The sequence below is a fragment of the Nerophis lumbriciformis genome, linkage group LG03 (genome assembly GCF_033978685.3).
Source record: "Nerophis lumbriciformis linkage group LG03, RoL_Nlum_v2.1, whole genome shotgun sequence".
Classification (NCBI taxonomy): domain Eukaryota; kingdom Metazoa; phylum Chordata; class Actinopteri; order Syngnathiformes; family Syngnathidae; genus Nerophis; species Nerophis lumbriciformis.
This window is the reverse complement of record NC_084550.2, coordinates 69,867,834-69,894,889: the sequence shown is the minus strand read 5'-3', so window position 1 is coordinate 69,894,889 and position 27,056 is coordinate 69,867,834. Positions and strand designations below refer to the sequence as shown.

Here is a 27,056-nt window from a genome sequence, read left to right as displayed (position 1 = left end):
GAGTTTTTGAAGCATGAGGGGACTTCGCACAGCTTCAGTAATCTGTTGAATATCTGTGTGAAGACAGGTGCTAGTTGGACAGCACAGGTCCCGAGACAGGAAGGTGTAACTCTGTCAGGTCCTGGTGCCTTTCGGATGTTCTGTCTCTGAAAGAGGCGGCGAACATCTTCCTCATGTATGATTAGTGTGGATTGTGTGTCGGGCAGGGGAGGGTTAGCAAGGTGAGTGGAGGTGATTGCAGCTGGACTGGAGTGGGGGAGGGGTGTTGATGGCTCTTTATCAAAACAACAATAGAAGCTATTCAGCTCCTCAGCAAGGCCATAATTAGCATCAACATTGGGTGATGGTCTTTTGTAGGTGGTAATTTCTAGAAGACCTTTCCACAACTAAGACGAGTTGTTTCCTGAAAACTGGACTTTTCAGCTTCTCAGACAATTTATTTTTTGCAGCTCTGATTTCCTTATTCAAATTGTTCCTGATTGTTTTGTACAGAGACTTGTCTCCCGCTCTGTATACCTCCTCCTTTGCATGACGCTTTTTTGATTGATTGATTGAGACTTTTATTAGTAGATTGCACAGTACAGTACATATTCCGTACAATTGACCACTAAATGGTAACACCCCAATAAGCTTTTCAACTTGTTTAAGTCGGGGTCCACTTAAATCAATTCATGGTACAAATATATACTATCATCATAATGCAGTCATCACACAAGTTAATCATCAGAGTGTATATATTGAATTAATTACATTATTTACATTATTTACAATCCGGGGTGTGGGATGTGGAGGGGGGGGGGGGGTTAGGTTTGGTTGATATCAGCACTTCGGTCATCAACAATTGCATCATCAGAGAATTGATTGATTGATTGATTGATTGAAACTTTTATTAGTAGATTGCACAGGGCAGTACATATTTCGTACAATTAACCACTAAATGGTAACACCCGAATAAGTTTTTCAACTTGTTTAAGTCGGAGTCCACTTAAATTGATTCATGATACAGATATATACTATCATCATAATACGGTCATCACACAATATAACCATCAGAGTATATACATAGAATTATTTACAATATTTACAATGTGTGGGGGAGGTTTAGGTTTGATTGATATCAACACTTCAGTCATCAATAATTGCATCATCAGAGAAATGGACACGGGAACAGTGTACGACTGACTCGGTACAGTACAGCGAGTAGTGGACATAGAGAGAGAGATCAGAAAGCATAAGAATAAGTATCTACATTTGATTACCGTATTTTCCGCACTATAAGGCGCACCTAAAAACCACAAATTTTCTCAAAAGCTGACAGTGCGCCTTATAACCCGGTGCGCTTTATATATGGATAAATATTAAGATTCATTTTCATAAAGTTTCGGTCTCGCAACTTCGGTAAACAGCCGCCATCTTTTTTCCCGGTAGAACAGGAAGCGCTTCTTCTTCTACGCAAGCAACCGCCAAGGTAAGCACCCGCCCCCATAGAACAGGAAGCGCTTCTTCTTCTACTGTAAGCAACCACCCGCCCGCGTAGAAGAAGAAAAAGCGCGCGGATATCACCGTACGTTTCATTTCCTTTGTGTGTTTACATCTGTAAAGACCACAAAATGGCTCCTACTAAGCGACCGGGATCCGGTTCATGAAAAGACGCAATCTCTCCATCCGCACACGGATTACTATTTCACAGCAACTGATATTCCTGTGAACCGCACTGTGGATACAACGGGAGCACGTACGGTGAATATTCGCACCACAGGGAATGAGAAGTCATCCTTCACTGTGGTTCTAGCTTGCCATGCTAATGGCCAGAAACTTCCACCCATGGTGATATTCAAAAGGAAGACCTTGCCAAAAGAGACCTTTCCAGCCGGCGTCATCATAAAAGCTAACTCGAAGGGATGGATGAAGAAAAGATGAGCGAGTGGTTAAGGTAAGTTTAAGTTTACGCGAAGAGGCCGGGTGGCTTTTTTCACGCAGCTCTGTCCATGTTGATATACGTATGTTTGTGATTGCACATTTGCGTACATTTTGGGAGTGAACAGAGTTGTTAGAACGCTGGTTTTTAATATATTATTAAAGTTTGACTGACCTATCTGACTGTTTTTTTGACATTCCTTTAGCGCAGTTAGATGCGGCTTACAACACGGGGCGGCTTATAGGTGGACAAAGTTTTGAAATATGCCGTTCATTGAAGGCGCGGCTTATAACCCAGGGCGGCTTATGGTGCGGAAAATACGGTATTTACAATCCGGGGAGGTAGGATGTGGAAGGGAGGGTGTTAGTTTAGGGTTGAAGTTGCCTGGAGGTGTTCTTTTAGTGCGGTTTTGAAGGAGGATAGAGATGCCCTTTCTTTTACACCTGTTGGGAGTGCATTCCATACTGATGTGGCATAAAAGGAGAATGTGTTAAGACCTTTGTTAGATCGGAATCTGGGTTTAACGTGGTTAGTGGAGCTCCCCCTGGTGTTGTGGTTATGGTGGTCATTTACGTAAAGAAAGTAGTTTGACATGTACAAACCCTGTTTCCATATGAGTTGGGAAATTGTGTTAGATGTAAATATAAACGGAATACAATGATTTGCAAATCCTTTTCAACCCATATTCAGTTGAATATGCTACAAAGACAACATATTTGATGTTCAAACTGATAAACATTTTTTTTTTGCAAATAATCATTAACTTTAGAATTTGATGCCAGCAACACATGACAAAGAAGTTGGGAAAGGTGGCAATAAATACTGATAAAGTTGAGGAATGCTCATCAAACACTTATTTGGAACATCCCACAGGTGTGCAGGCTAATTGGGAACAGGTGGGTGCCATGATTGGGTATAAAAACAGCTTCCCAAAAAATGCTCAGTCTTTCACAAGAAAGGATGGGGCGAGGTACACCCCTTTGTCCACAACTGCGTGAGCAAATAGTCAAACAGTTTAAGAACAACGTTTCTCAAAGTGCAATTGCAAGAAATTGAGGGATTTCAACATCTACGCTCCATAATATCATCAAAAGGTTCAGAGAATCTGGAGAAATCACTCCACGTAAGCGGCATGGACGGAAACCAACATTGAATGACCGTGACCTTCGATCCCTCAGACAGCACTGTATCAAAAACCGACATCAATATCTAAAGGATATCACCACATGGGCTCAGGAACACTTCAGAAAACCACTGTCACTAAATACAGTTGGTCGCTACATCTGTAAGTGCAAGGTAAAGCTCTACTATGCAAAGCAAAGGCCATTTATCAACAACATCCAGAAACGCCGCCGGCTTCTCTGGGCCCGAGATCATCTAAGATGGACTGATGCAAAGTGGAAAAGTGTTCTGTGGTCTAACGAGTCCACATTTCAAATTGTTTTTGGAAATATTCAACATCGTGTCATCCGGACCAAAGGGGAAGCGAACCTTCCAGACTGTTATCGACGCAAAGTTGAAAAGCCAGCATCTGTGATGGTATGGGGGTGCATTAGTGCCCAAGGCATGGGTAACTTACACATCTGTGAAGGCACCATTAATGCTGAAAGGTACATACAGGTTTTGGAACAGCATATGCTGCCATCTAAGCGCCGTCTTTTTCACGGACGCCCCTGCTTATTTCAGCAAGACAATGCCAAGCCACATTCAGCACGTGTTACAACAGCGTGGCTTCGTAAAAAAAAGAGTGCGGGTACTTTCCTGGCCCGCCTGCAGTCCAGACCTGTCTCCCTTCTAAAATGTGTGGCGCATTATGAAGCGTAAAAGACGACAGCGAGACCCCGGACTGTTGAACGACTGAAGCTCTACATAAAACAAGAATGGGAAAGAATTCCACTTTCAAAGCTTCAACAATTAGTTTCCTCATTTCCCAATTGTTTATTGAGTGTTGTTAAAAGAAAAGGTGATGTAACACCGTGGTGAACATGCCTTTTCCCAAATACTTTGGCACGTGTTGCAGCCATGGAATTCTAAGTTAATTATTATTTGCAAAAAAATAATAAAAGTTTATGAGTTTGAACAATCAAATATGTTGTCTTTGTAGTGCATTCAATTGAATATGGGTTGAAAAGGATTTGCAAATCATTGTATTCCGTTTATATTTACATCTAACACATTTTCCCAACTCATATGGAAACGGGGTTTGTACTTCGGTATCAGGGAGGTGTAGCGGATTTTATAGACTATGCTCAGTGCAAGTTGTTTTACTCTGTCCTCCACCCTGAGCCAGCCCACTTTGGAGAAGTGGGTAGGAGTGAGGTGTGATCTGGTGTGGAGGTCTAGAAGTAACCTGACTAGCTTGTCCTGGGATGTTTGGAGTCTAGATTTGAGGGTTTTGGAGGTGCTGGGGTACCAAGAGGTGCATGCGTAATCGAAAAAGGGTTGAATGAGAGTTCCCGCTAGAATCTTCATGGTGCTTTTGTTGACCAGAGAGGAGATTCTATAGAGAAATCTCGTTCGTTGGTTGACCTTTTTGATTACCTTGGTTGCCATTTTATCACAGGAAAGATTAGCCTCTAGAATGGAACCTAGGTACAAACCCTGTTTCAGAGACAAGATATACAACTGAATATGGGTTGAAAATGATTTGCAAATCATTGTATTCCGTTTATATTTACATCTAACACAATTTCCCAACTCATATGGAAACGGGGTTTGTAGGATGTATTCCGTTTTACCCAAGTGTATGGATAGCTTGTTGTCAGCGAGCCAGGTGCAAATTCTACAGAGTTCAGCACTGAGGATTTTCTCCACCTGTTACTTGTCCTTGTCTGATACCAGCAGGGCCGAGTCATCCGCAAACAAGAACAATTCACAGCCGCATGCCGATGACAAGTCGTTTATGTATATTAGGAACAGTAAAGGCTCTAATATACTGCTTTGGGGGACTCCACAGCTTACTGAGAAGGGGGAGGCACACGATGCCGTTCACCTCTACCACCTGTTTCCTCCCCTCCAAGTAAGATTGCATCCAGCTCGATGAGGTTTTATCAAATCCGATTGCTCTGAGCTTATCCAACAGTATAGCGTGGTCAATGGTGTCAAAGGCCTTCTGAAGGTCCAGCATGACCATGCCGCAGTCCACCTCATGTTTGATGTGGTCGCTCAGATAGAGAAGGCATGTGTCAGTGGAGTGGTTAGTTCTGAAGCAGGATTGGAATTTGTACATGAGTTTATTAGTGGCAAGGTAACTATCGACCTGTTCATAAACCATTTTTTCCATTACTTTCTAAATGGAACTGAGAAGAGAAACAGGTCGGTAGTTGCCAGGTTCTAATTTGCTTCCTTTGTTAAAGAGGGGAGTTACTCTTGCTATCTTGAAATCTTTTGGTACTTGGCCTTGTGTAATTGAGAGGTTTATTATGTGTGTGATGATTGGGGCAATGGTAGTGGCAGAGTCCCTGAAGAATCTGGAAGGGATATTGTCAAGGCCGGTGGCCTTGTTTGGGTGGAGCGCGCGCAATTTTTTAAGCACCTCGTCAGCTGAGACCATTTCTAATTTGAAATTGTTGTTGGATACTCCTAGCTTTCTGTAGAAGGATTTAATGTGTTCTACACCAAAGCGACCAGAGTGGTGGGACAGCTTGTTGACTATAGAGTTGTGGCTATGCTGGTGAAAAAGGTGTTAAGTCTGCTTACTACCTCCATTTTGTCTGTAATGAGGGAGTCACCCTCCTTGATGTTGATGTTGGTGAGTCTGGTTTTAAGTTTCTGGCTGCAGCCAGGTAGCTGGTTGTTGAGGATTTTCCAGCGCTCACGTGGCTTATTTGTGTTTTCCTCTATTTTGTCGTTAATGATTTAGTCAGGTTGGTTGTCTTATTTCTTGATTTATTGCATTGCTTTTTGAGTGTTGAAAGGAGTGATTTGAGGTTATTATTGGGTTGTTTATCTACTTCGGTTTTACACTTTTGGTATTCTGAGTATTTTCTGTCTCTGTCTTTTATGGCAGCTAATAGGTGCGGATTCATCCATGGTTCAGAGCGGGCTTTGATCCTGACTGTTCTCACGGGAGCCATATCATTTAGTATCGCTAGGAGCGCTGTTTTGAAGCGATCCCAAGCATCATCGACCAGGTTGCTCGTGAGCACAGGGGACCAGTCCCACTCACCTAATTTTAGGTTGACATTATCACTGGAATATTTTTTAAGGGATCTGAATTGAGCTGTTATGTGGCCGTTGGCTTTGGGTTTTGTTTTTTTTGCGGGTGCAGAAGGTGAGATAGTGGTCGGTAAGACCACAGATCATGACCCCACTATTTTTTATTTTAGGCCGATCTGATGTGAGAATGAGATCTATGATTGATTGGGTGGAATCACACCCTTGTGGGTAGTGTTACTAGCTGGGAAAGACCGTGCAGATTACAAAGCTTGCTGTAGGTTTTGAAGACAGGCGCATCTCTGCGTTGATATCTGTGTTCAGATCTCCAGTTATAATTTTCTCCACGTTGTCTACCCCAGCCAAGCACTCTTCGAGAGCACCATAGAAATCACTCTGATTAGGGGGTCTGTATACAGTCCCTATCAGTACCGGCTTAGCGTTTTTAAATTTGATTTCCGCCCACACAGATTCAAGGGCATTGTGGTTGAGATCAGTGCGAGTTATGTATTTTATATCCTGGTGAATATACATATAAACACCCCCACCATGTTTATTCCTGTCTTTTCTGATAACCGAGAAGTTTTCTATCTCTATTTCTGAGTCAGAAACACTTAGATCTAATTTGGTTTCAGAGAAACACAGGATTTTTACCTTTTTGTTGAGGAACATTTCTCTGATTTGGTCGAGTTTGGTTCCAGAGAGGCTGTTCACATTAAGGTGGATGATGTGTCGTCCACTGGAACCAAAAAGAGCATCAGAGTCCGCTGTGTAGTGGTAATGTCTGGAAAAAGGAGGGATGGTCATGTTGGTTGTTATTGAAGTTGAAGATGAAGATGAAGAGCAGTCCAGTTCACTGTTTGGATGGAGAGGCTTGGGGGAGGAGGAGGTGTAGAGAGGCCTATTGTTCATCAGCCAGGTGATAGGGGAGGGGCGGAGTTGGAGAGGGGTGGGGGGGGGCGCATGGGGATTGTTTTCGCAGGCTTTGGTGAGGCTGAGAACAAAGACCAAAGATGGATGAAGAAGCCCCTGAATCCTGTGTAGGCTGCGGGTCCAGGTGCCGCGGTTCCGACCGTCAGGGACTGGGTAGAGGCTGCGAGGACCTCCGCTCTGCCGTCTCTACTGTAGACCGGGATGTTGTTGTCGACAGCCACCTCGCTGTCCGCCGCCGGACCGCTGTCTTCACCGGTGTCTGGGCCGTCCTCCTCCGCCTCCGAGCCGCCGACTGCATCGATGATCGGGGTGAAGTCCTCCGTCGAGCCGTCGACCGCTGGAACACAGGTGAGCTCGGGTTGTGATGAGCTAATAAGGGCTTGCGTAGGTGGAGAGCTACTGTTTTTAGCATAGCTCCGACGAAGTACCGTAGCTAAGTTAGCTACCTTGGCGTCGTTAGCAACAGCATTGCTAGGCTTCGCCAGACGGGACAACATTAACCGGGTGGTTACAGGTCCAGGGTTTAGTTCAGTGTCTCCTGAGAGTAGAAGTAATAGTAGAATTGTTGATCTTCGGTCTATCCTTCCAGTCAGGGGCATGTTTCTTCTGTTCCGATCAGCAGTCAGGCACGAGATGATCGCGTTACCTCCGAAACCCAAGTGCTTCGCCGATATATTACAGAGGAGATATAAATCACAGTGATTGTCCATTTCGCGTTCTCGACTCTCATTTTTAAGAGGGTATAGTTTTCCGTGGTGGTTTAAAATACAAATCCGTGATCCACAATAGAAAAAGGAGAAAGTGTGGAATCAAACGAGCCTTTGTTTGGATGCCTCAGTGGGAGCGAAAGAAAATGCGACTGATCATCTTTGAGACCGGAACTGAACTGTGCCTCTTTAGTCAGCGACATGGAGGGACAGAAGTAGTCTAAACACGAGTACATTCTATAATAACACCAAAAGAAGATGCTACATTTGTTGCTAGTTGTTAGTCGTTAAAAGTCTGTAAACACTTGAGAACAATCTCAACAAAGTACTTTGTACAAAAAGCAGCAACAAATAAAAATATGGCAAAATGATAAAAAATATATATGTTAATACTAATAACAGATTTGCTTTAAATGTATGTATACATTTGTTCAGCCTTTTTAAAGAAAATCATATAATAGCAAATAATGCAAATTTTTCTGATGTCATGACCCCGCCCATAACCACGCCCCCACAGGCATCATGGCAGTGTAGGTAAACCTGGTGTATCACATTAAAGCCTACTACAGAAAGCTAGGAGTATTCAACAACGATTTCAAATTAGAAATGGTCTCAGCTGACGAGGTGCTCAAAAAATTGAGCGCGCTCCACCTAAACAAGGCTACTGATTCGCATTAGCGATTTAACGTGGCGATTTTAACACCTCCAAATTTGTTAATGAAAACTACAACTAAGACGCACGTTACAATTAGCTAGTGTGTAAAAGGAAAAAATACTTAAAAGTATGAACACTCTTTAGGGCGCAACAGCGCAATGCAGACCCTGAATTGGGACACAGCTGTTGTCTCCACAAAACAAAAACACACAACTCCTCAGCAGAAGAACTAAAGTGAAACTGAAGTTAAGACAGCACAGACTGATTTTGTACCTCAATGAAGAGTGTTACATTTACTAATAAATAAATACAGTAAATATATAAAAAAAACTTTCGGGATAAATTGTACTTGTCAGAGTAGTTTTAATGCAATATATCTTTTACTTGTATTTAAGTATTTTTATGAAGAAACACTACTTTTTCTATAACTTGAGTTTGATTTCAATCGCTACATTTTTAAAATATCGTTATATTTATTTATCTATTGAGTACTGCTTGCAGAGGCATATTAACTTGGCACAGTCACATGACTCCTTTTCACCAATCCAACGTACAAATGTTGGCCACTCTACCCACCTCCTGAATGTATAAGATATTCCACCTTTATGTGACCATTTCTCCCCTCTGGACAGGATGACATGCAGATCCGCGTGTTCAACTACAACACTTTGGAGCGTGTTCACATGTTTGAGGCCCACTCTGACTACATCCGCTGCATTGCTGTCCACCCCACACAGCCCTACATCCTCACCAGCAGCGGTATGACAATATCCAATCCGGTCCACTTTATTTATGTGTAGCACATTTGAAAAGCAGTTTAAGATTCACAAAGTGCTGCACAGTAGTTCAAGTGCACGGGATAAAAACCAGACAGAGTCAAGAACAGGAATCCGTTAACATAAAAAAATGAATACCGTATTTTCCGCACTATTAGCCGCACCTAAAAACCACAAATTTACTCAAAAGCTGACAGTGCGGCTTATAACCCGGTGCGCTTTATATATGGATTAATATTAAGATTCATTTTCATAAAGTTTAGGTCTCGCAACTACGGTAAACAGCCGCCATCTTTTTTCCCCGTAGAAGAGGAAGCGCTTCTTCTTCTACGCAAGCAACCGCCAAGGTAAGCACCCGCCCCCATAGAAGAGGAAGCGCTTCTTCTTCTACTGTAAGCAACCACCCGCCCCCGTAGAAGAAGAAGAAGAAGAAGCGCGCGGATATTACCGTTTCATTTCCTTTGTGTGTTTACATCTGTAAAGACCACAAAATGGCTCCTACTAAGCGACAGGTTTCCGGTTCATGAAAAGACGCAATCTCTCCATCCGCACACGGACTACTATTTCACAGCAACTGCCTAAAGACTTTCAAGAAAAGCTGGCTACTTTCCGTGCATATTGTAAAAACAAGATAGCTGAAAAAAAGATCCGGCCAGAGAACATTATCAACATGGACGAGGTTCCACTGACTTTTGATATTCCTGTGAACCGCACTGTGGATACAACGGGAGCACGTACGGTGAATATTCGCACCACAGGGAATGAGAAGTCATCCTTCACTGTGGTTCTAGCTTGCCATGCTAATGGCCAGAAACTTCCACCCATGGTGATATTCAAAAGGAAGACCTTGCCAAAAGAGACCTTTCCAGCCGGCGTCATCATAAAAGCTAATTCGAAGGGATGGATGGATGAAGAAAAGATGAGCGAGTGGTTAAGGGAAGTTTACGCGAAGAGGCCGGGTGGCTTTTTTCACGCAGCTCCGTCCATGTTGATATACGACTCCATGCGCGCCCACATCACGCTGGTTTTAATATATTATTAAAGTTTGACTGACCTATCTGACTGTTTTTTTGACATTCCTTTAGCGCAGTTAGATGCGGCTTATAACACGGGACGGCTTATAGGTGGACAAAGTTTTGAAATATGCCGTTCATTGAAGGCGCGGCTTATAACCCAGGGCGCCTTATGGTGCGGAAAATACGGTACATAAAATAAAAGACAAACAAAATTCACACTATTATTTCTATTGACTCAAATCTGCTTGTGCGACCTCAAAATTGAGGCAGGAATATTTCTCCATAGTGGAGCCACTCTAGGGTGGGACTAATGTGATCATGTTTCCTTGTGCCAGTTAGCTTACGAGCTGCAGCATTTTGGACCAATTTCAATCGTGCTGAAATAAAAGCATGAATATCAATCATTCAATAACACCGTTCTATTTGTCCCGCATTATACTCATACTCTGTCTTGTCTGTGTTCAGATGATATGTTGATCAAGCTGTGGGACTGGGAGAAGAAGTGGTCTTGCAGCCAGGTGTTTGAGGGCCACACGCACTATGTGATGCAAATTGTCATCAATCCAAAAGACAACAATCAGTTTTTTTTGTTTTTTTTATTTATTTATTTTAAATTAAATCAACATAGAAAAAAACACACGATACACTTTCAACTAGTGCATCAACCCAGAAAAAAAACCCTCCCTCCCCTATTCACACTCACACACACCCACTCACACAAAAGGGGTTGTTTCTTTCTGCCATCAATACTCTGGTTTCCACAACATGGACAACACTTCTGCAAGGGACACAGTCCCTGAAGCACACTTGATTGTTTGTGCTGCTGGTCCACTAACATTTTCATTTACCGGTAATTACTATTTTTTCTTTCTTTCTTCTCCCTTATGTAATTATTTTTATATTGTTTACTTTCCCTTTTATCCAAGAAAATATTTATCTTATCTATAAAAAATAAAAATAAATTAAAAAGGAAAGAAAGGACCTTATCTTCACCAGACCTGGTTGTAAATGAAATTAGCTTCGTTTAAAGGTTGTTGTTTTTTTTTAAACCAGCTCCAGTCCAGATAATGTCCAAGTCGGGTCCAGCAACACACACCTTCATTCATGTACCGTATTTTCCGCACTATTAGCCGCACCTAAAAACCACAAATTTACTCAAAAGCTGACAGTGCGGCTTATAACCCGGTGCGCTTTATATATGGATTAATATTAAGATTCATTTTCATAAAGTTTCGGTCTCGCAACTACGATAAACAGCCGCCATCTTTTTTCCCCGTAGAAGAGGAAGTGCTTCTTCTTCTACGCAAGCAACCGCCAAGGTAAGCACCCGCCCCCATAGAACAGGAAGCGCTTCTTCTTCTACTGTAAGCAACCACCCGCCCGCGTAGAAGAAGAAGAAGCGCGCGGATATTACGTTTCATTTCCTTTGTGTGTTTACATCTGTAAAGACCACAAAATGGCTCCTACTAAGCGACAGGTTTCCGGTTCATGAAAAGACGCAATCTCTCCATCCGCACACGGACTACTATTTCACAGCAACTGCCTAAAGACTTTCAAGAAAAGCTGGCTACTTTCCGTGCATATTGTAAAAACAAGATAGCTGAAAAAAAGATCCGGCCAGAGAACATTATCAACATGGACGAGGTTCCACTGACTTTTGATATTCCTGTGAACCGCACTGTGGATACAATGGGAGCACGTACGGTGAATATTCGCACCACAGGGAATGAGAAGTCATCCTTCACTGTGGTTCTAGCTTGCCATGCTAATGGCCAGAAACTTCCACCCATGGTGATATTCAAAAGGAAGACCTTGCCAAAAGAGACCTTTCCAGCCGGCGTCATCATAAAAGCTAACTCGAAGGGATGGATGGATGAAGAAAAGATGAGAGAGTGGTTAAGGGAAGTTTACGCGAAGAGGCCGGGTGGCTTTTTTCACGCAGCTCCGTCCATGTTGATATACGACTCCATGCGCGCCCACATCACGCTGGTTTTTAATATATTATTAAAGTTTGACTGACCTATCTGACTGTTTTTTTGACATTCCTTTAGCGCAGTTAGATGCGGCTTATAACCCAGGGCAGCTTATGGTGCGGAAAATACGGTACACTGAGAGAAAAAAAAAAAAAAAAAAACAGAAAATTTTGGAACACAACAGATTGCATATAATCTATAAACAAAATTACATTTTAAAAACAAAAACAAAAAATTTATGTACAGTCCAGCTTATGTTCAGGTCACTAAAAGTTAGGGAATACAACAACAGATAGCATATCATCTATAAACATAATTACACTTTCAACATAAGCCTTTGAGGACTTGCCAAAATACCAAAACAAATGCAGGGTGGATTCAGACTCCTGACAACAAAATCGGCAGTCATCTGACTCTGTCATATTCCATAATTTTAACATTTTCCCCGTGGGTAAGAAGTTATAAATAATTTTAATTTGAAAATAACGATTTTGCACATCAATAGTAGTTTTATAGATTAGTTTGAATATGGCATCCCATGGCAACGGGCAGTCAAAAAAGTCCTCCCATTTTCCAAATGTGTTGTATGGGGCAGCCTTCAAAGATTTCTTTATTAAATAAAACTTATATATTTTTCTATTTATTTTAGTTCCTTTTTGCCAACTCGAATTTCTTATTAGAGGTTTACAAACTAATAATTTAGTAGTTCCATAATTAATTATTTGTTTCCATCTTTTCCCAATGACTCCAGTTAGTTGATGAAATGAAAAGCTTGAGCAAGCATCACCATACATAGTTATAAATTCTTCATACTTCATAATCTTACCATTCTCATTTATAATATTGACAAAAATGATACCTCTTGCAAACATATTTTTCCAAAAGAAAGGCTTTCCATCTATTACAATATTAGAGTTCATCCATATTATCTGCTGCAAAATATCGTCTCTTTTTTCTGGCACATCAAATTGAAAACACCACCATAAGTGGATTGTTTCCTTTATGAACCCCGCCATGTTTCCCAGCAGACTCTCTACATAAGAAAAATGGGAGGGGATCACTTGTAAAAAAGGATACAATTTCTTTTGATAAAATACATGTTTTTTGTCCAACAGGACACTTGTGTACCACTCAGTGTTGAAATACATCTTTGGAACAATTGATGCTTTTAAAGACAGACACATAGCTTCAAGGTTGAGAAGTTTCAGGCCCCCATATTCATACTCATTGTACAAAACCTTTCTTTTAATCTTTTCTGGTTTGCCGTCCCAGACAAAATCGAAGACCCTCCGCTCATAAATCTTAAAAAAGTTTTGTGATGGAGCTGGTAATGACAAAAACAAATAAATAAATTGAGGAACAATTAACGAGTTGACAATAGATATTTTACCATACAAGGTTAAGGATTTCCCTTTCCATAATTGCATAATTTTGTCCAGCTTTCTTAGTCGATTATCATAATTTATTGAGCCTAGGTCTTCCAGATTCTCTGGGACAACAACACCAAGTATATTAACTGGACCATCTGTCCACAAAAGAGGCACTTTGCATTCCATTCGAAAGGACGTTCCCTTTAGTTTTCCGATCCTTAACATTTTACATTTATCATAATTAAGCTGAAGGCCAGATTGCTGTGAAAATATATCCAAAAGATCAAGAAGGTTCCGCAAACAATGAGGATTGGGGCTGATAAAGAAGCTTGTATCGTCTGCATACATTGTTATTTTACTTTCAATATTATTATTAATGAGCCCGTCAATATTTTCATTTAATCTAACTTTAATCGCCAATATTTTCCCTATCCATAGAGCAGGTCAGCAGCAGGAAGCATGAAGTGCTCTAAAACTTGCTGGTAGACGGCTGCGTTGACCCTGGATCTCAGGAAACAGAGTGGACCGACACCAGCAGATGACATGGCACCCCAAACCATCACTGATGGTGGAAACTTTACACTAGACTTCAGGCAACGTGGATCCTGTGCCTCTCCTGTCTTCCTCCAGACTCTGGGACCTCGATTTCCAAAGGAAATGCAAAATTTGCATGGTTGGGTGATGGTTTGGGGTGCCATGTCATCTGCTGGTGTCGGTCCACTCTGTTTCCTGAGATCCAGGGTCAACGCAGCCGTCTACCAGCAAGTTTTAGAGCACTTCATGCTTCCTGCTGCTGACCTGCTCTATGGAGATGGAGATTTCAAGTTCCAACAGGACTTGGCGCCTGCACACAGCGCAAAATCTACCCGTGCCTGGTTTACGGACCATGGTATTTCTGTTCTAAATTGGCCCGCCAACTCCCCTGACCTTAGCCCCATAGAAAATCTGTGGGGTATTGTGAAAAGGAAGATGCAGAATGCCAGACCCAAAAACGCAGAAGAGTTGAAGGCCACTATCAGAGCAACCTGGGCTCTCATAACACCTGAGCAGTGCCAGAAACTCATCGACTCCATGCCACGCCGCATTAACGCAGTAATTGAGGCAAAAGGAGCTCCAACCAAGTATTGAGTATTGTACATGCTCATATTTTTCATTTTCATACTTTTCAGTTGGCCAACATTTCTAAAAATCCCTTTTTTGTATTAGCCTTAAGTAATATTCTAATTTTGTGACACACGGAATTTTGGATTTTCATTTGTTGCCACTTCAAATCATCAAAATTAAATGAAATAAACATTTGAATGCATCAGTCTGTGTGCAATGAATAAATATAATGTACAAGTTACACCTTTTGAATGCAATTACTGAAATAAATCAAGTTTTTCAAAATATTCTAATTTACTGGCTTTTACCTGTAGAGTAGGGATCCACCTCGGTCCACACTCCATTTCAGTAAGTGGCGGTAATGCACACCAAAAGGTTGCTTGCCAACTGCCATTAAATAGAAGAAGAAGTGTCCGCCACGTCACAACACCAGATGTTACTCATCAACTCTCGCGAGATTTGACTTCCAGGAAGTTCCACGTTCACTGCAATCGCAGCATTTGGATCCCGTTTGCTACACAATTATTTCCATCTTGTGTCGACGAAACAGTGACAAAAATGGTGAGTAAGCTCAACTGAAATGTCAACGTGTTTTATCCAGCCTGCCATGCCCTGGCTATGGCAGTTTATTTGTCAGCAATTCGTTAAAATGTCTAATAACTCACACCTGATGGTAGCTTAGCGGCTAAGCTAGCTAGCCCGCAGACGAGTTTATTATGGCTACGAATTATTGTAATGTTGACTGTTTTAAATATTGTTATTGTTGAATGAACTGATGTGAAGTATACAACCCTTGAGATGAAAGCCACATAATGAGCAGTATGGCGCTATTACCATGGTAAAAGGTTGTTTGGCCTTGCTGTTAGTGTCATTAATTGTACGCCAGAGAATGCTTTCTAAGTAGTGAATTATATTTATATAGCGCGTTTCTCTAGTGACTCAAAGCGCTTTACAGAGTGAAACCCACCATTTAAACCAGTATGGGTGGCACTGGGAGCAGGTGGGTGAAGTGTCTTGCCCAAAGACACGACAGCAGTGACTAGGATGGCAGAAGCGGGGATCGAACCCAGAACCCCGAAGTTGCTGGCACGGCCGCCCTACCAACCAAGCTATGCCGCCCCGAGTAACAAGACTTCCGTTTATTGTGTTCCAGCCGCTGAGGCTTGACATTAAGCGGAGGCTGACCTCCAGGTCTGACCGAGTGAAGAGTGTGGATCTTCATCCAACGGAACCATGGATGCTGGCCAGTCTGTACAATGGCAGCGTCTGTGTGTGGAACCACGAAACACAGGTGAAACACGCATTTAGAATACCACCTCTCAACTGTAAACTACTATTGATTATGCACATAGTCAAATAATACATTATTGCTTGTCCAGGGTGTACCCCGCCTTCCGCCCGATTGTAGCTGAGATAGGCTCCAGCGCCCCCCGCGACCCCAAAGGGAATAAGCGGTAGAAAATGGATGGATATATTATTATATAATACATGCTGTATGTAGCTGGTTGCATCAGCTCTGCTCTTTTAATGTGTCTTATGTCCTTCGTATTCTATAATGTTTGATGTTTGCCTCAGTGTTTCCCCTAGAAAATGTGTTAGTTAAAGGCCTACTGAAATGCGATTTTCTTATTTAAACGGGGATAGCAGGTCCATTCTATGTGTCATACTTGATCATTTCGCGATATTGCCATATTTTTGCTGAAAGGATTTAGTAGAGAACATCGACGATAAAGTTCGCAACTTTTGGTCGCTGATAAAAAAGCCTTGCCTGTACCGGAAGTAGCAGACGATATGCACGTGACGTCACAGGTTGTGTAGCTCCTCACATCCGCACATTGTTTACAATCATGGCCACCAGCAGCGAGAGCGATTCGGACCGAGAAAGCGACGATTTCCCCATTAATTTGAGTGAGGATGAAAGATTTGTGGATGAGGAAAATGAGAGTGAAGGACTAGAGGGCAGTGTGAGCGATTCAGATAGGGAAGATGCTGTGAGAGGCGGGTGGGACCTGATATTCAGCTGGGAATGACTAAAACAGTAAATAAACACAAGACATATATATACTCTATTAGCCACAACACAACCAGGCTTATATTTAATATGCCACAAATTAATCCCGCATAACAAAACACCTCCCACCTCCCGTCCATATAACCCGCCAATACAACTCAAACACCTGCACAACACACTCAATCCCACAGCCCAAAGTACCGTTCACCTCCCCAAAGTTCATACAGCACATATATTTCCCCAAAGTCCCCAAAGTTACGTACGTGACATGCACATAGCGGCACGTACGGGCAAGCGATCAAATGTTTGGAAGCGTACTCACGGTACCGCGTCTGCGCATCCAACTCAAAGTCCTCCTGGTAAGAGTCTATGTTGTCCCAGTTCTCCACAGGCCAATGGTAAAGCTTGACTGTCATCTTTCGGGAATGTAAACAATGAAACACCGGCCGTGTTATCCGGCACAACAGTCAGGGGGTGCATTCTACGGCGGGGGTGCGTTATCCGGCACAATACCTGCCGCAATACACCGCTTCCCACCTACAGCTTTCTTCTTTGCTGTCTCCATTGTTCATTGAACAAATTGCAAAAGATTCACCAACACAGATGTCCAGAATATTGTGGAATTTTGCGATGAAAACAGGCGACTTAAAAGCTGGCCACCATGCTGTCCCAAAATGTCCTCTACAATCCGTGACGTCACGCGCAGGCATCATCATACCGAGATGTTTTCAGCAGGATATTTCGCACAAAATTTAAAAATTGCACTTTGGTAAGCTAACCCGGCCGTATTGGCATGTGTTGCAATGTTAAGATTTCATCATTGATATATAAACTATCAGACTGCGTGGTCGGTAGTTGTGGCTTTCAGTAGGCCTTTAAGGTGGTGTCTCACCAGGGGGATGGACAGGGAAGGGGCTGGGTGGGTGTAAGGAATAGGGATGTCCCGATCCGATATTTGGATCGGATCGGCCGCCGATATTTGCCAAAAAATGCGTATCGGCAAGGCATGGGAAAATGCCGATCCAGTTTAAAAAAAAAATGACGGTCCGTGTTTTCCAATGCACCGATTTAAATAATACATTCCACTTTTCTGCTGCTCCGTAATTTCCGTTCCGCATTTTCCAGCACACCTTCAACACATCCGCAGGTCTGTGTCCTAACCGTTAAGACGGCCATGTGAATTAAAAGTTACCGGTAAAAATGTCAGCTGTCTCTGTGCGATATGGAAAATGACTATATCGTGATATTCGAGTATACGTTCTCACGCAGTTGCTTTTAGCTGCTGGCATTACACAACAGGCTCTTCTCACTCTTTCCTGTGTCTCCCTCTCACAGACAGCAAGCGCACCTTCTTACACACGTCACATACGTATACGCCCTCTCCCAGCGGAGAGGTAGCAGCATGGCTAACGTTAGCTGTGATGCTAGCGCAGCCGTGCGAGTGGTAATACGAATGAAGGAAGAATTAATTAATTACCCCAAAAAACAGCAGGGCGTCCATCGTCTGGCGGTAGTTTGGCTTCAAGTGGGAATATGTCGAACAGGCAACCGTAATTTGTCAAGTGTGGAGCAAAAGCGTTACTATAAAAAGTAGCATTACTGCTAATATGGAGCATAATTTGAAAAGTCCCTTGCTAGAGAATGAAGAGTGTTGACGTGCGGAGTTTCAAACATCTCCATTCATACCGTGTAACCAATCAGATGGTTGTGTGGGTGGGACAATGCTGGGTGCTGCAGAGACGTACTGACAGAGGCAGAGGCAGTACGAAGCGTAGGTAACAGCTTGTTAAGACTTTAGCACCAAATGATAATATAAATACATTTAATAAAGTCAAATACAAATAAGGCAACAAGAGAAGTATCCTATACTTCTCTTTTTTGTAAAGTAAATCTGAACAGCCGATATGGGCATCTACATCAACTATATGATTTGCCTGAGAAGCTGGACACGACAAAAAAAAAAAAATAAGACTTTAGTTTAGGCGGTGGCTCTTTGTTGTTAAGGTGGCCGCCTTTACAACAAAGCGCTGTGGGAAACCCTGCCTCTTACACACACATGTAAGAGGGATGTGTGCTATGGCTATGAGTTGTTTTTTCCCTTGGCCTCAGTCTGGACCCCCTCTCCAGGAGCCCAGGCTTTTTTTTGTTTACCTGTATCTCACCTTTTTTGTAAGGGGCACCGGAACTTGGCAGACCCGTCAGCGATCCTGTTCTGTTTCCCTGTAATGTTTGTCTGATCTTGAATAGGATTGTGCTGAATATTTTAATTTCCCCTCTGGGATTAATAAAGTATTTTGATTCTGATTCTGATTAAATAATTTGTTATTTTCATCAGACTCTGGTGAAGACTTTTGAGGTGTGCGACCTTCCTGTCCGAGCATCCAAATTTGTGGCCAGGAAGAATTGGGTCATCACAGGAGCGGTGAGTTTTGTATATTTAAACCATTTGTTCTTTGTTTTTCTCCACAACACCAGCAGATTTCCAAGTGTTCTGTCCCTATATGTAGTCTTATTCACAGGTCTGGGCCAATATACAGTAAGTCAGTTAATCAATCAAAGCATTCAATCAACGTTTATTTATATAGCCCTAAATCACGATCAATCAATCAATCAATGTTTATTTATATAGCCCTAAATCACGAGTGTCTCAAAGGGTTGCACAAGCCACAACGACGTCCTCAGCTCAGAGCCCACATCAGGGCAAGAAAAAACTCAACCCAATGGGATACAATAACAAACCTTGGAGGGGACCGCAGATGTGGGGCCCCCCCTCTGGGTGACCAGTGCAATGGACGTCGAGTGGATCTAGTTAATAGTGTGAGAGTCCAGTCCATAGTGGATCTAACATAATAGTGTGAGTTCAGTCCATAGTGGATCTAACATAATAGTGTGAGAGTCCAGTCCATAGTGGATCTAACATAATAGTGTGAGAGTCCAGTTCATAGTGGATCTAACATAATAGTGTGAGAGTCCAGTCCATAGTGGATCTAACATAATAGTGTGAGAGTCCAGTTCATAGTGGATCTAACATAATAGTGTGAGAGTCCAGTTCATAGTGGATCTAACATAATAGTGTGAGAGTCCAGTCCATAGTGAATCTAACATAATAGTGTGAGAGTCCAGTTCATAGTGGATCTAACATAATAGTGTGAGTTCAGTCCATAGTGGATCTAACATAATAGTGTGAGAGTCCAGTCCATAGTGGATCTAACATAATAGTGTGAGAGTCCAGTTCATAGTGGATCTAACATAATAGTGTGAGAGTCCAGTCCATAGTGGATCTAACATAATAGTGTGAGAGTCCAGTTCATAGTGGATCTAACATAATAGTGTGAGAGTCCAGTTCATAGTGGATCTAACATAATAGTGTGAGAGTCCAGTTCATAGTGGATCTAACATAATAGTGTGAGAGTCCAGTCCATAGTGAATCTAACATAATAGTGTGAGAGTCCAGTTCATAGTGAATCTAACATAATAGTGTGAGAGTCCAGTCCATAGTGGATCTAACATAATAGTGTGAGTGTCCAGTCCATAGTGGATCTAACATAATAGTGTGAGAGTCCAGTCCATAGTGGATCTAACATAATAGTGTGAGAGTCCAGTCCATAGTGGATCTAACATAATAGTGTGAGAGTCCAGTCCATAGTGGATCTAACATAATAGTGTGAGAGTCCAGTCCATAGTGGATCTAACATAATAGTGAGAGTCCAGTCCATAGTGGATCTAACATAATAGTGTGAGAGTCCAGTCCATAGTGGATCTAACATAATAGTGTGAGAGTCCAGTCCATAGTGGATCTAACATAATAGTGAGAGTCCAGTCCATAGTGGATCTAACATAATAGTGAGAGTCCAGTCCATAGTGGATCTAACATAATAGTGTGAGAGTCCAGTCCATAGTGGATCTAACATAATAGTGTGAGAGTCCAGTCCGTAGTGGATTTAACATAATAGTGTGAGAGTCCAGTCCATAGTGGATCTAACATAATAGTGTGAGAGTCCAGTCCGTAGTGGATTTAACATAATAGTGTGAGAGTCCAGTCCATAGTGGCTTTAACATAATTGTGAGAGTCCAGTCCATAGTGAATCTAACATAATAGTGTGAGAGTCCAGTTCATAGTGGATCTAACATAATAGTGTGAGAGTCCAGTCCATAGTGGATCTAACATAATAGTGTGAGAGTCCAGTTCATAGTGGATCTAACATAATAGTGTGAGAGTCCAGTTCATAGTGGATCTAACATAATAGTGTGAGAGTCCAGTTCATAGTGGATCTAACATAATAGTGTGAGAGTCCAGTCCATAGTGGATCTAACATAATAGTGTGAGTGTCCAGTCCATAGTGGATCTAACATAATAGTGTGAGAGTCCAGTCCATAGTGGATCTAACATAATAGTGTGAGAGTCCAGTCCATAGTGGATCTAACATAATAGTGTGAGAGTCCAGTCCATAGTGGATCTAACATAATAGTGTGAGAGTCCAGTCCATAGTGGATCTAACATAATAGTGTGAGAGTCCAGTCCATAGTGGATCTAACATAATAGTGAGAGTCCAGTCCATAGTGGATCTAACATAATAGTGTGAGAGTCCAGTCCATAGTGGATCTAACATAATAGTGTGAGAGTCCAGTCCATAGTGGATCTAACATAATAGTGAGAGTCCAGCCCATAGTGGATCTAACATAATAGTGAGAGTCCAGTCCATAGTGGATCTAACATAATAGTGTGAGAGTCCAGTCCATAGTGGATCTAACATAATAGTGTGAGAGTCCAGTCCGTAGTGGATTTAACATAATAGTGTGAGAGTCCAGTCCGTAGTGGATCTAACATAATAGTGTGAGAGTCCAGTCCGTAGTGGATTTAACATAATAGTGTGAGAGTCCAGTCCATAGTGAATCTAACATAATAGTGTGAGAGTCCAGTCCATAGTGGATCTAACATAATAGTGTGAGAGTCCAGTCCATAGTGGATCTAACATAATAGTGTGAGAGTCCAGTCCATAGTGGATCTAACATAATAGTGAGAGTCCAGTCCATAGTGGATCTAACATAATAGTGTGAGAGTCCAGTCCATAGTGGATCTAACATAATAGTGTGAGAGTCCAGTCCATAGTGGATCTAACATAATAGTGAGAGTCCAGTCCATAGTGGATCTAACATAATAGTGAGAGTCCAGTCCATAGTGGATCTAACATAATAGTGTGAGAGTCCAGTCCATAGTGGATGTAACATAATAGTGTGAGAGTCCAGTCCGTAGTGGATTTAACATAATAGTGTGAGAGTCCAGTCCATAGTGGATCTAACATAATAGTGTGAGAGTCCAGTCCGTAGTGGATTTAACATAATAGTGTGAGAGTCCAGTCCATAGTGGATTTAACATAATCGTGAGAGTCCAGTCCATAGTGAATCTAACATAATAGTGTGAGAGTCCAGTCCATAGTGGATCTAACATAATAGTGTGAGAGTCCAGTCCATAGTGGATCTAACATAATAGTGTGAGAGTCCAGTCCATAGTGGATCTAACATAATAGTGTGAGAGTCCAGTCCATAGTGGATCTAACATAATAGTGTGAGAGTCCAGTCCATAGTGGATCTAACATAATAGTGTGAGAGTCCAGTCCATAGTGGATCTAACATAATAGTGTGAGAGTCCAGTCCATAGTGGATCTAACATAATAGTGTGAGAGTCCAGTCCATAGTGGGGCCAGCAATAGATCATCTTGAATGGAGACAAGTCAGCAGCACATAGACGTCATCAACTGATGCACAGAAGAGTGGTCCACCCCGGGTCCTGACTTTGAACAGCTGGCGCCTCACCTGTGGTCACCTAATAACCTCTCCACGCAGGAGAGGGGGGCAGAGCAGAAAAGAGACGTCAGATCAACTGGTCTAAAATGGGGGGCTATTTAAAGGCTAGTGTATAATAATGAGTTTTAAGATGGGATTAATTGAACTATAAATGAAATTTAAGTAACTTTTCCAGCGTCAATAATCGCCATATGCATGCATTGTTACAGGCTACAAAAGGCAGAGCCAACACTCTTTGCAGCAGCTGTAGGAGTTTGTACTACATCAACGGTAATAATGACAACCGCTGTAAAACTCTAAAGGGTTAATATTACTCTAATAAATTAAAATTAATTAGGAAAAAAATGTGATAACTGCACTTTGATAAACTTATGAAAGGACTAGCTTTAGCTTGCTCGCTGGCTTAAATGCTAACATGGAAGCAACAAACATTAACGTATTTTTCTAGAAATAATATTGCTCTTATGAATCCAAACTATATTTTATATTTCATCTGCCAAAAAATATATTGTGTAGATATTTAATTTAGTTATTTAAAAAAATACAACTTTATTAAAAGGTTTTTGTGTGTGTGTGTGTGTGTGTGTGTGTGTGTGTGTGTGTGTGTGTGTGTGTGTGTGTGTGTGTGTGTGTGTGTGTGTGTGTGTGTGTGTGTGTGTGTGTGTGTGTGTGTGTGTGTGTGTGTATAAATAGTTTTTAGGCACATTAAACAATACTGCGATAATAATGGTTGTCATGATCATTTTGGTCCCAATAACTTTATTTAGCCATTTATTGTTTACATTATGTAGCCATTATTTATTGTTTTGGTTGTGTATATTTGATTTGCCCAAATCCCTCCTCAACACAGAAAAAAAAATGTTTTGCTTTTAGTTGTGACTTTTATTTAAGTGCAAAATTTTGCTAATAGACTATATTTTGTTTTACTTAATTTGGATATATAACATTTGACATTCCAATTCAATTACAATGTTAAAACTAGAGATGTCCGATAATGGCTGTTTTGCCGATATTCCGATATTGTCCAACTCTTAATTACCGATTCCGATATCTACCGATATATATACAATCGTGGAATTATTATGCCTAATTATGTTGTGATGCCCCGCTGGATGCATTAAACAATGTAACAAGGTTTTCCATAATAAATCAACTCAAGTTATGGAAAAAAGTGCCAAAATGGCACTGCCATATTTATTATTGAAGTCACAAAGTGCATTATTTTTTTTAACATGCCTCAAAACAGCAGCTTGGATTTTGGGACATACTCTCCCTGAGATAATCCTGATACCCACTACAACTATAGGAAATACTATACTTTGACTTTCACAAAGTGCATTATTTTTTTAAATATTTTTTAAACATGGTAAATGGGTCGTACTTGTATAGCGCTTTTCTACCTTTTTAAGGAACTCAAAGCGCTTTGACACTATTTTCCACATTCACCCATTCGCATTCACACATTCACACACTGATGGAGGGAGCTGCCATGCACGGCGCTAACCAGTCCCATCATGCCTCAAAACAACAGCTACAAAAACAATGAAGGCACACAGCTTCAGTCCAGAGTATACTAGAGTAATAAAGTAAACAATAACATAGTCCTCCTTTAGTGCAAGACTGCCTGGCATACTGTATAACAGGAAATTATAAACTGGGCTCAATCTGCCCTGCTCTAACGTATTTGTATGAGTAACACAAATGTGCTATGTTACCATGAATTGATTAACATGGACCCCGACTTAAACAAGTTGAAAAACTTATTCGGGTGTTACCATTTAGTGGTCAATTGTACGGAATATGTACTATACTGTGCAATCTACTAATAAAATCAATCAATCAATCAATGCTGCAAGCTAGTGGTGAGTGCTTGAAGTGGCCTAGCAGTCAGCCAGAGCTTCTGAAATGCTGCGTTGAGACAGGGCACCTCCGTTCACTGCAAGCTGCAAAGTGTGCGCCATGCAGGGCAGACTAGCCACCGTAGCTTTTGCCATACTGCGTGCGTTGTCCCTGACCACAACGTGGGCTTTCGCCTCGGGGTGGTTTTTGTTGTACTTTTGTTTTTTCTCGGCGGAGTCTTTAAGAGACAACTGTGTGGTACTACTTTTTTTCAGTTTTTGCTTTTCATCCATCTTCCGCTTGTATTCATCGTGTATCTCCTTATGATTCTTGAAGAGGTGGGAGATCAAATTTCTCGTATTAAAGGAAGACGTCTTTGGTTCTGGGCGTCACGGTGGCAGAGGGGTTAGTGCATCTGCCTCACAATACGAAGGTCCTGAGTAGTCTTGGGTTCAATCCCGGGCTCGGGATCTTTCTGTGTGGAGTTTGCATGTTCTCCCCGTGACTGCGTGGGTTCCCTCCGGGTACTCCGGCTTCCTCCCACTTCCAAAGACATGCACCTGGGGATAAGTTGATTGGCAACACTAAATTGGCCCTAGTGTGTGAATGTGAGTGTGAATGTTGTCTGTCTATCTGTGTTGGCCCTGCGATGAGGTGGCGACTTGTCCAGGGTGTACCCCGCCTTATGCCCGATTGTAGCTGAGATAGGCTCCAGCACCCCCCGCGACCCCAAAAGGGAATAAGCGGTAGAAAATGGATGGATGGATGGATGGTCTTGGTTCCTCCTCGCATAACCAACTTTTTGCAGTCATGGCAAATTGCCAGTTTTTTATCCGTCAGAGACACTTTAAAATAATCCCAAACCATAGACATGGTGTCGTTAGTCAGTCACCGAGCGAGCTCGCTTGTTAGCCACGGCTACAGCACCGGCAACAACACACTCTTGCAACTCCTGTGTTGTGTGGGAGAGGGGAGGGGCTGCTGACTGGGAGATGCAACTGCTCTGTACTCCTCCCCACGTCCGTGTATCGCTCCGTACAGCGGCGTTTTAAAAAGTCATTAATTTTACTTTTTGAAACAGATACCGATAATTTCCGATATTACATTTTAAAGCATTTATCGGCCGATATTATCGGACATCTCTAGTTAAAACATACAAGAAATACAAGTTTTATACATTTGAAAGGATATACTTGCATTATTAGTATGCATTATCATTAAATCAGTGGTTAATTTGGTCTCAAAATAATGTTGACAATAATATCGTTTATCAGCAATAATTTGTCGGTCAGTATATCGTCAAACAAAATGTGTAATCGGCCCAGGCCTATTTATTTGTATACTTCAAGGATTCTTTATTGTCAATTCCTCCATACATGCGGAAGAAAGGAGATGCCGTTTCTTTCTGGCCTATACTCTGGACTCGGAGCAAATTTATCAAGCTCGGGGAAAGAGTGGTCACTGTGTCCAAACACGCCACCAAATAGTTATGTAAAACAATCACAAATTGAAAATGACACATCAAAGAGAGATGATAGCTGTGTCCCAATTCAGGGTCTGCATCCTTCGGAGGACCCGGCCTACGCAGCCTCAGAAGGCTGGACCTTCGGAGGCACCTCCGAAGGATGCGTCACCCGTTGTTAAATGGGACATTCTAGCCTGCGGAGGATACTTACATTTGAAAGTGTATTTGCTGCCGCTGCTTGTATTTGCCGCCATCGTAAAAAAGATCAGTGTTGAACAAAGGCGCGCAAAGCATCTTGGGATATGGGAGGCCACGAAGGATAGTTGCGTTGCATCCTCCGAATACAGAGGATAGGAGGGCGCATTTGTCGGCTGCATTTGTCGGAGCCTTTGAATTTGAATGAATTGGGACAGCATTCGCGCAGTGTTGTGACGTAAGCAGCCTTCAACTTCGCCCTTCGAAGATGCAGACCCTGAATTGGGACCTACCGTATTTTCCGCACCATGAGGCGCCCTGGGTTATAAGCCGCGCCTTCAATGAACGGCATATTTCAAAACTTTGTCCACCTATAAGCCGCCCCGTGTTGTAAGCCGCATCTAACTGCGCTAAAGGAATGTCAAAAAAACAGTCAGATAGGTCAGTCAAACTTTAATAATATATTAAAAACCAGCGTTCTAACAACTCTGTTCACTCCCAAAATGTACGCAAATGTGCAATCACAAACATACGTATATCAACATGGACAGAGCTGCGTGAAAAAAGCCACCCGGCCTCTTCGCGTAAACTTAAACTTACCTTAACCACTCGCTCATCTTTTCTTCATCCATCCCTTCGAGTTAGCTTTTATGATGACGCCGGCTGGAAAGGTCTCTTTTGGCAAGGTCTTCCTTTTGAATATCACCATGGGTGGAAGTTTCTGGCCATTAGCATGGCAAGCTAGAACCACAGTGAAGGATGACTTCTCATTCCCTGTGGTGCGAATATTCACCGTACGTGCTCCCGTTGTATCCACAGTGCGGTTCACAGGAATATCAGTTGCTGTGAAATAGTAATCCGTGTGCGGATGGAGAGATTGCGTCTTTTCATGAACCGGATACCTGTCGCTTACTAGGAGCCATTTTGTGGTCTTTACAGATGTAAACACACAAAGGAAATGAAACGTACGGTGATATCCGCGCGCTTTTTCTTCTTCTACGCGGGCGGGTGGTTGCTTACAGTAGAAGAAGAAGCGCTTCCTGTTCTATGGGGGCGGGTGCTTACCTTGGCGGTTGCTTGCGTAGAAGAAGAAGCACTTCCTCTTCTACGGGGAAAAAAGATGGCGGCTGTTTA

At 42.1% G+C, this 27,056-nt stretch overlaps 1 protein-coding gene across 1 annotated transcript in view; it reads left to right on the top strand.

The window, feature by feature from the left end:
- Positions 1 to 15,042: 15,042 nt before the first annotated feature.
- The window catches only part of copb2 (COPI coat complex subunit beta 2), a 42,492-nt gene continuing 30,478 nt past the window's right edge, over positions 15,043 to 27,056 (top strand). The window contains exons 1-3 of the mRNA XM_072912880.1: positions 15,043 to 15,168; positions 15,761 to 15,898; positions 18,954 to 19,040. Coding sequence (XP_072768981.1) covers positions 15,166 to 15,168; positions 15,761 to 15,898; positions 18,954 to 19,040 — 228 coding nt within the window. The 5' untranslated portion in view covers positions 15,043 to 15,165. The remainder of the gene's footprint in view (positions 15,169 to 15,760; positions 15,899 to 18,953; positions 19,041 to 27,056) is intronic.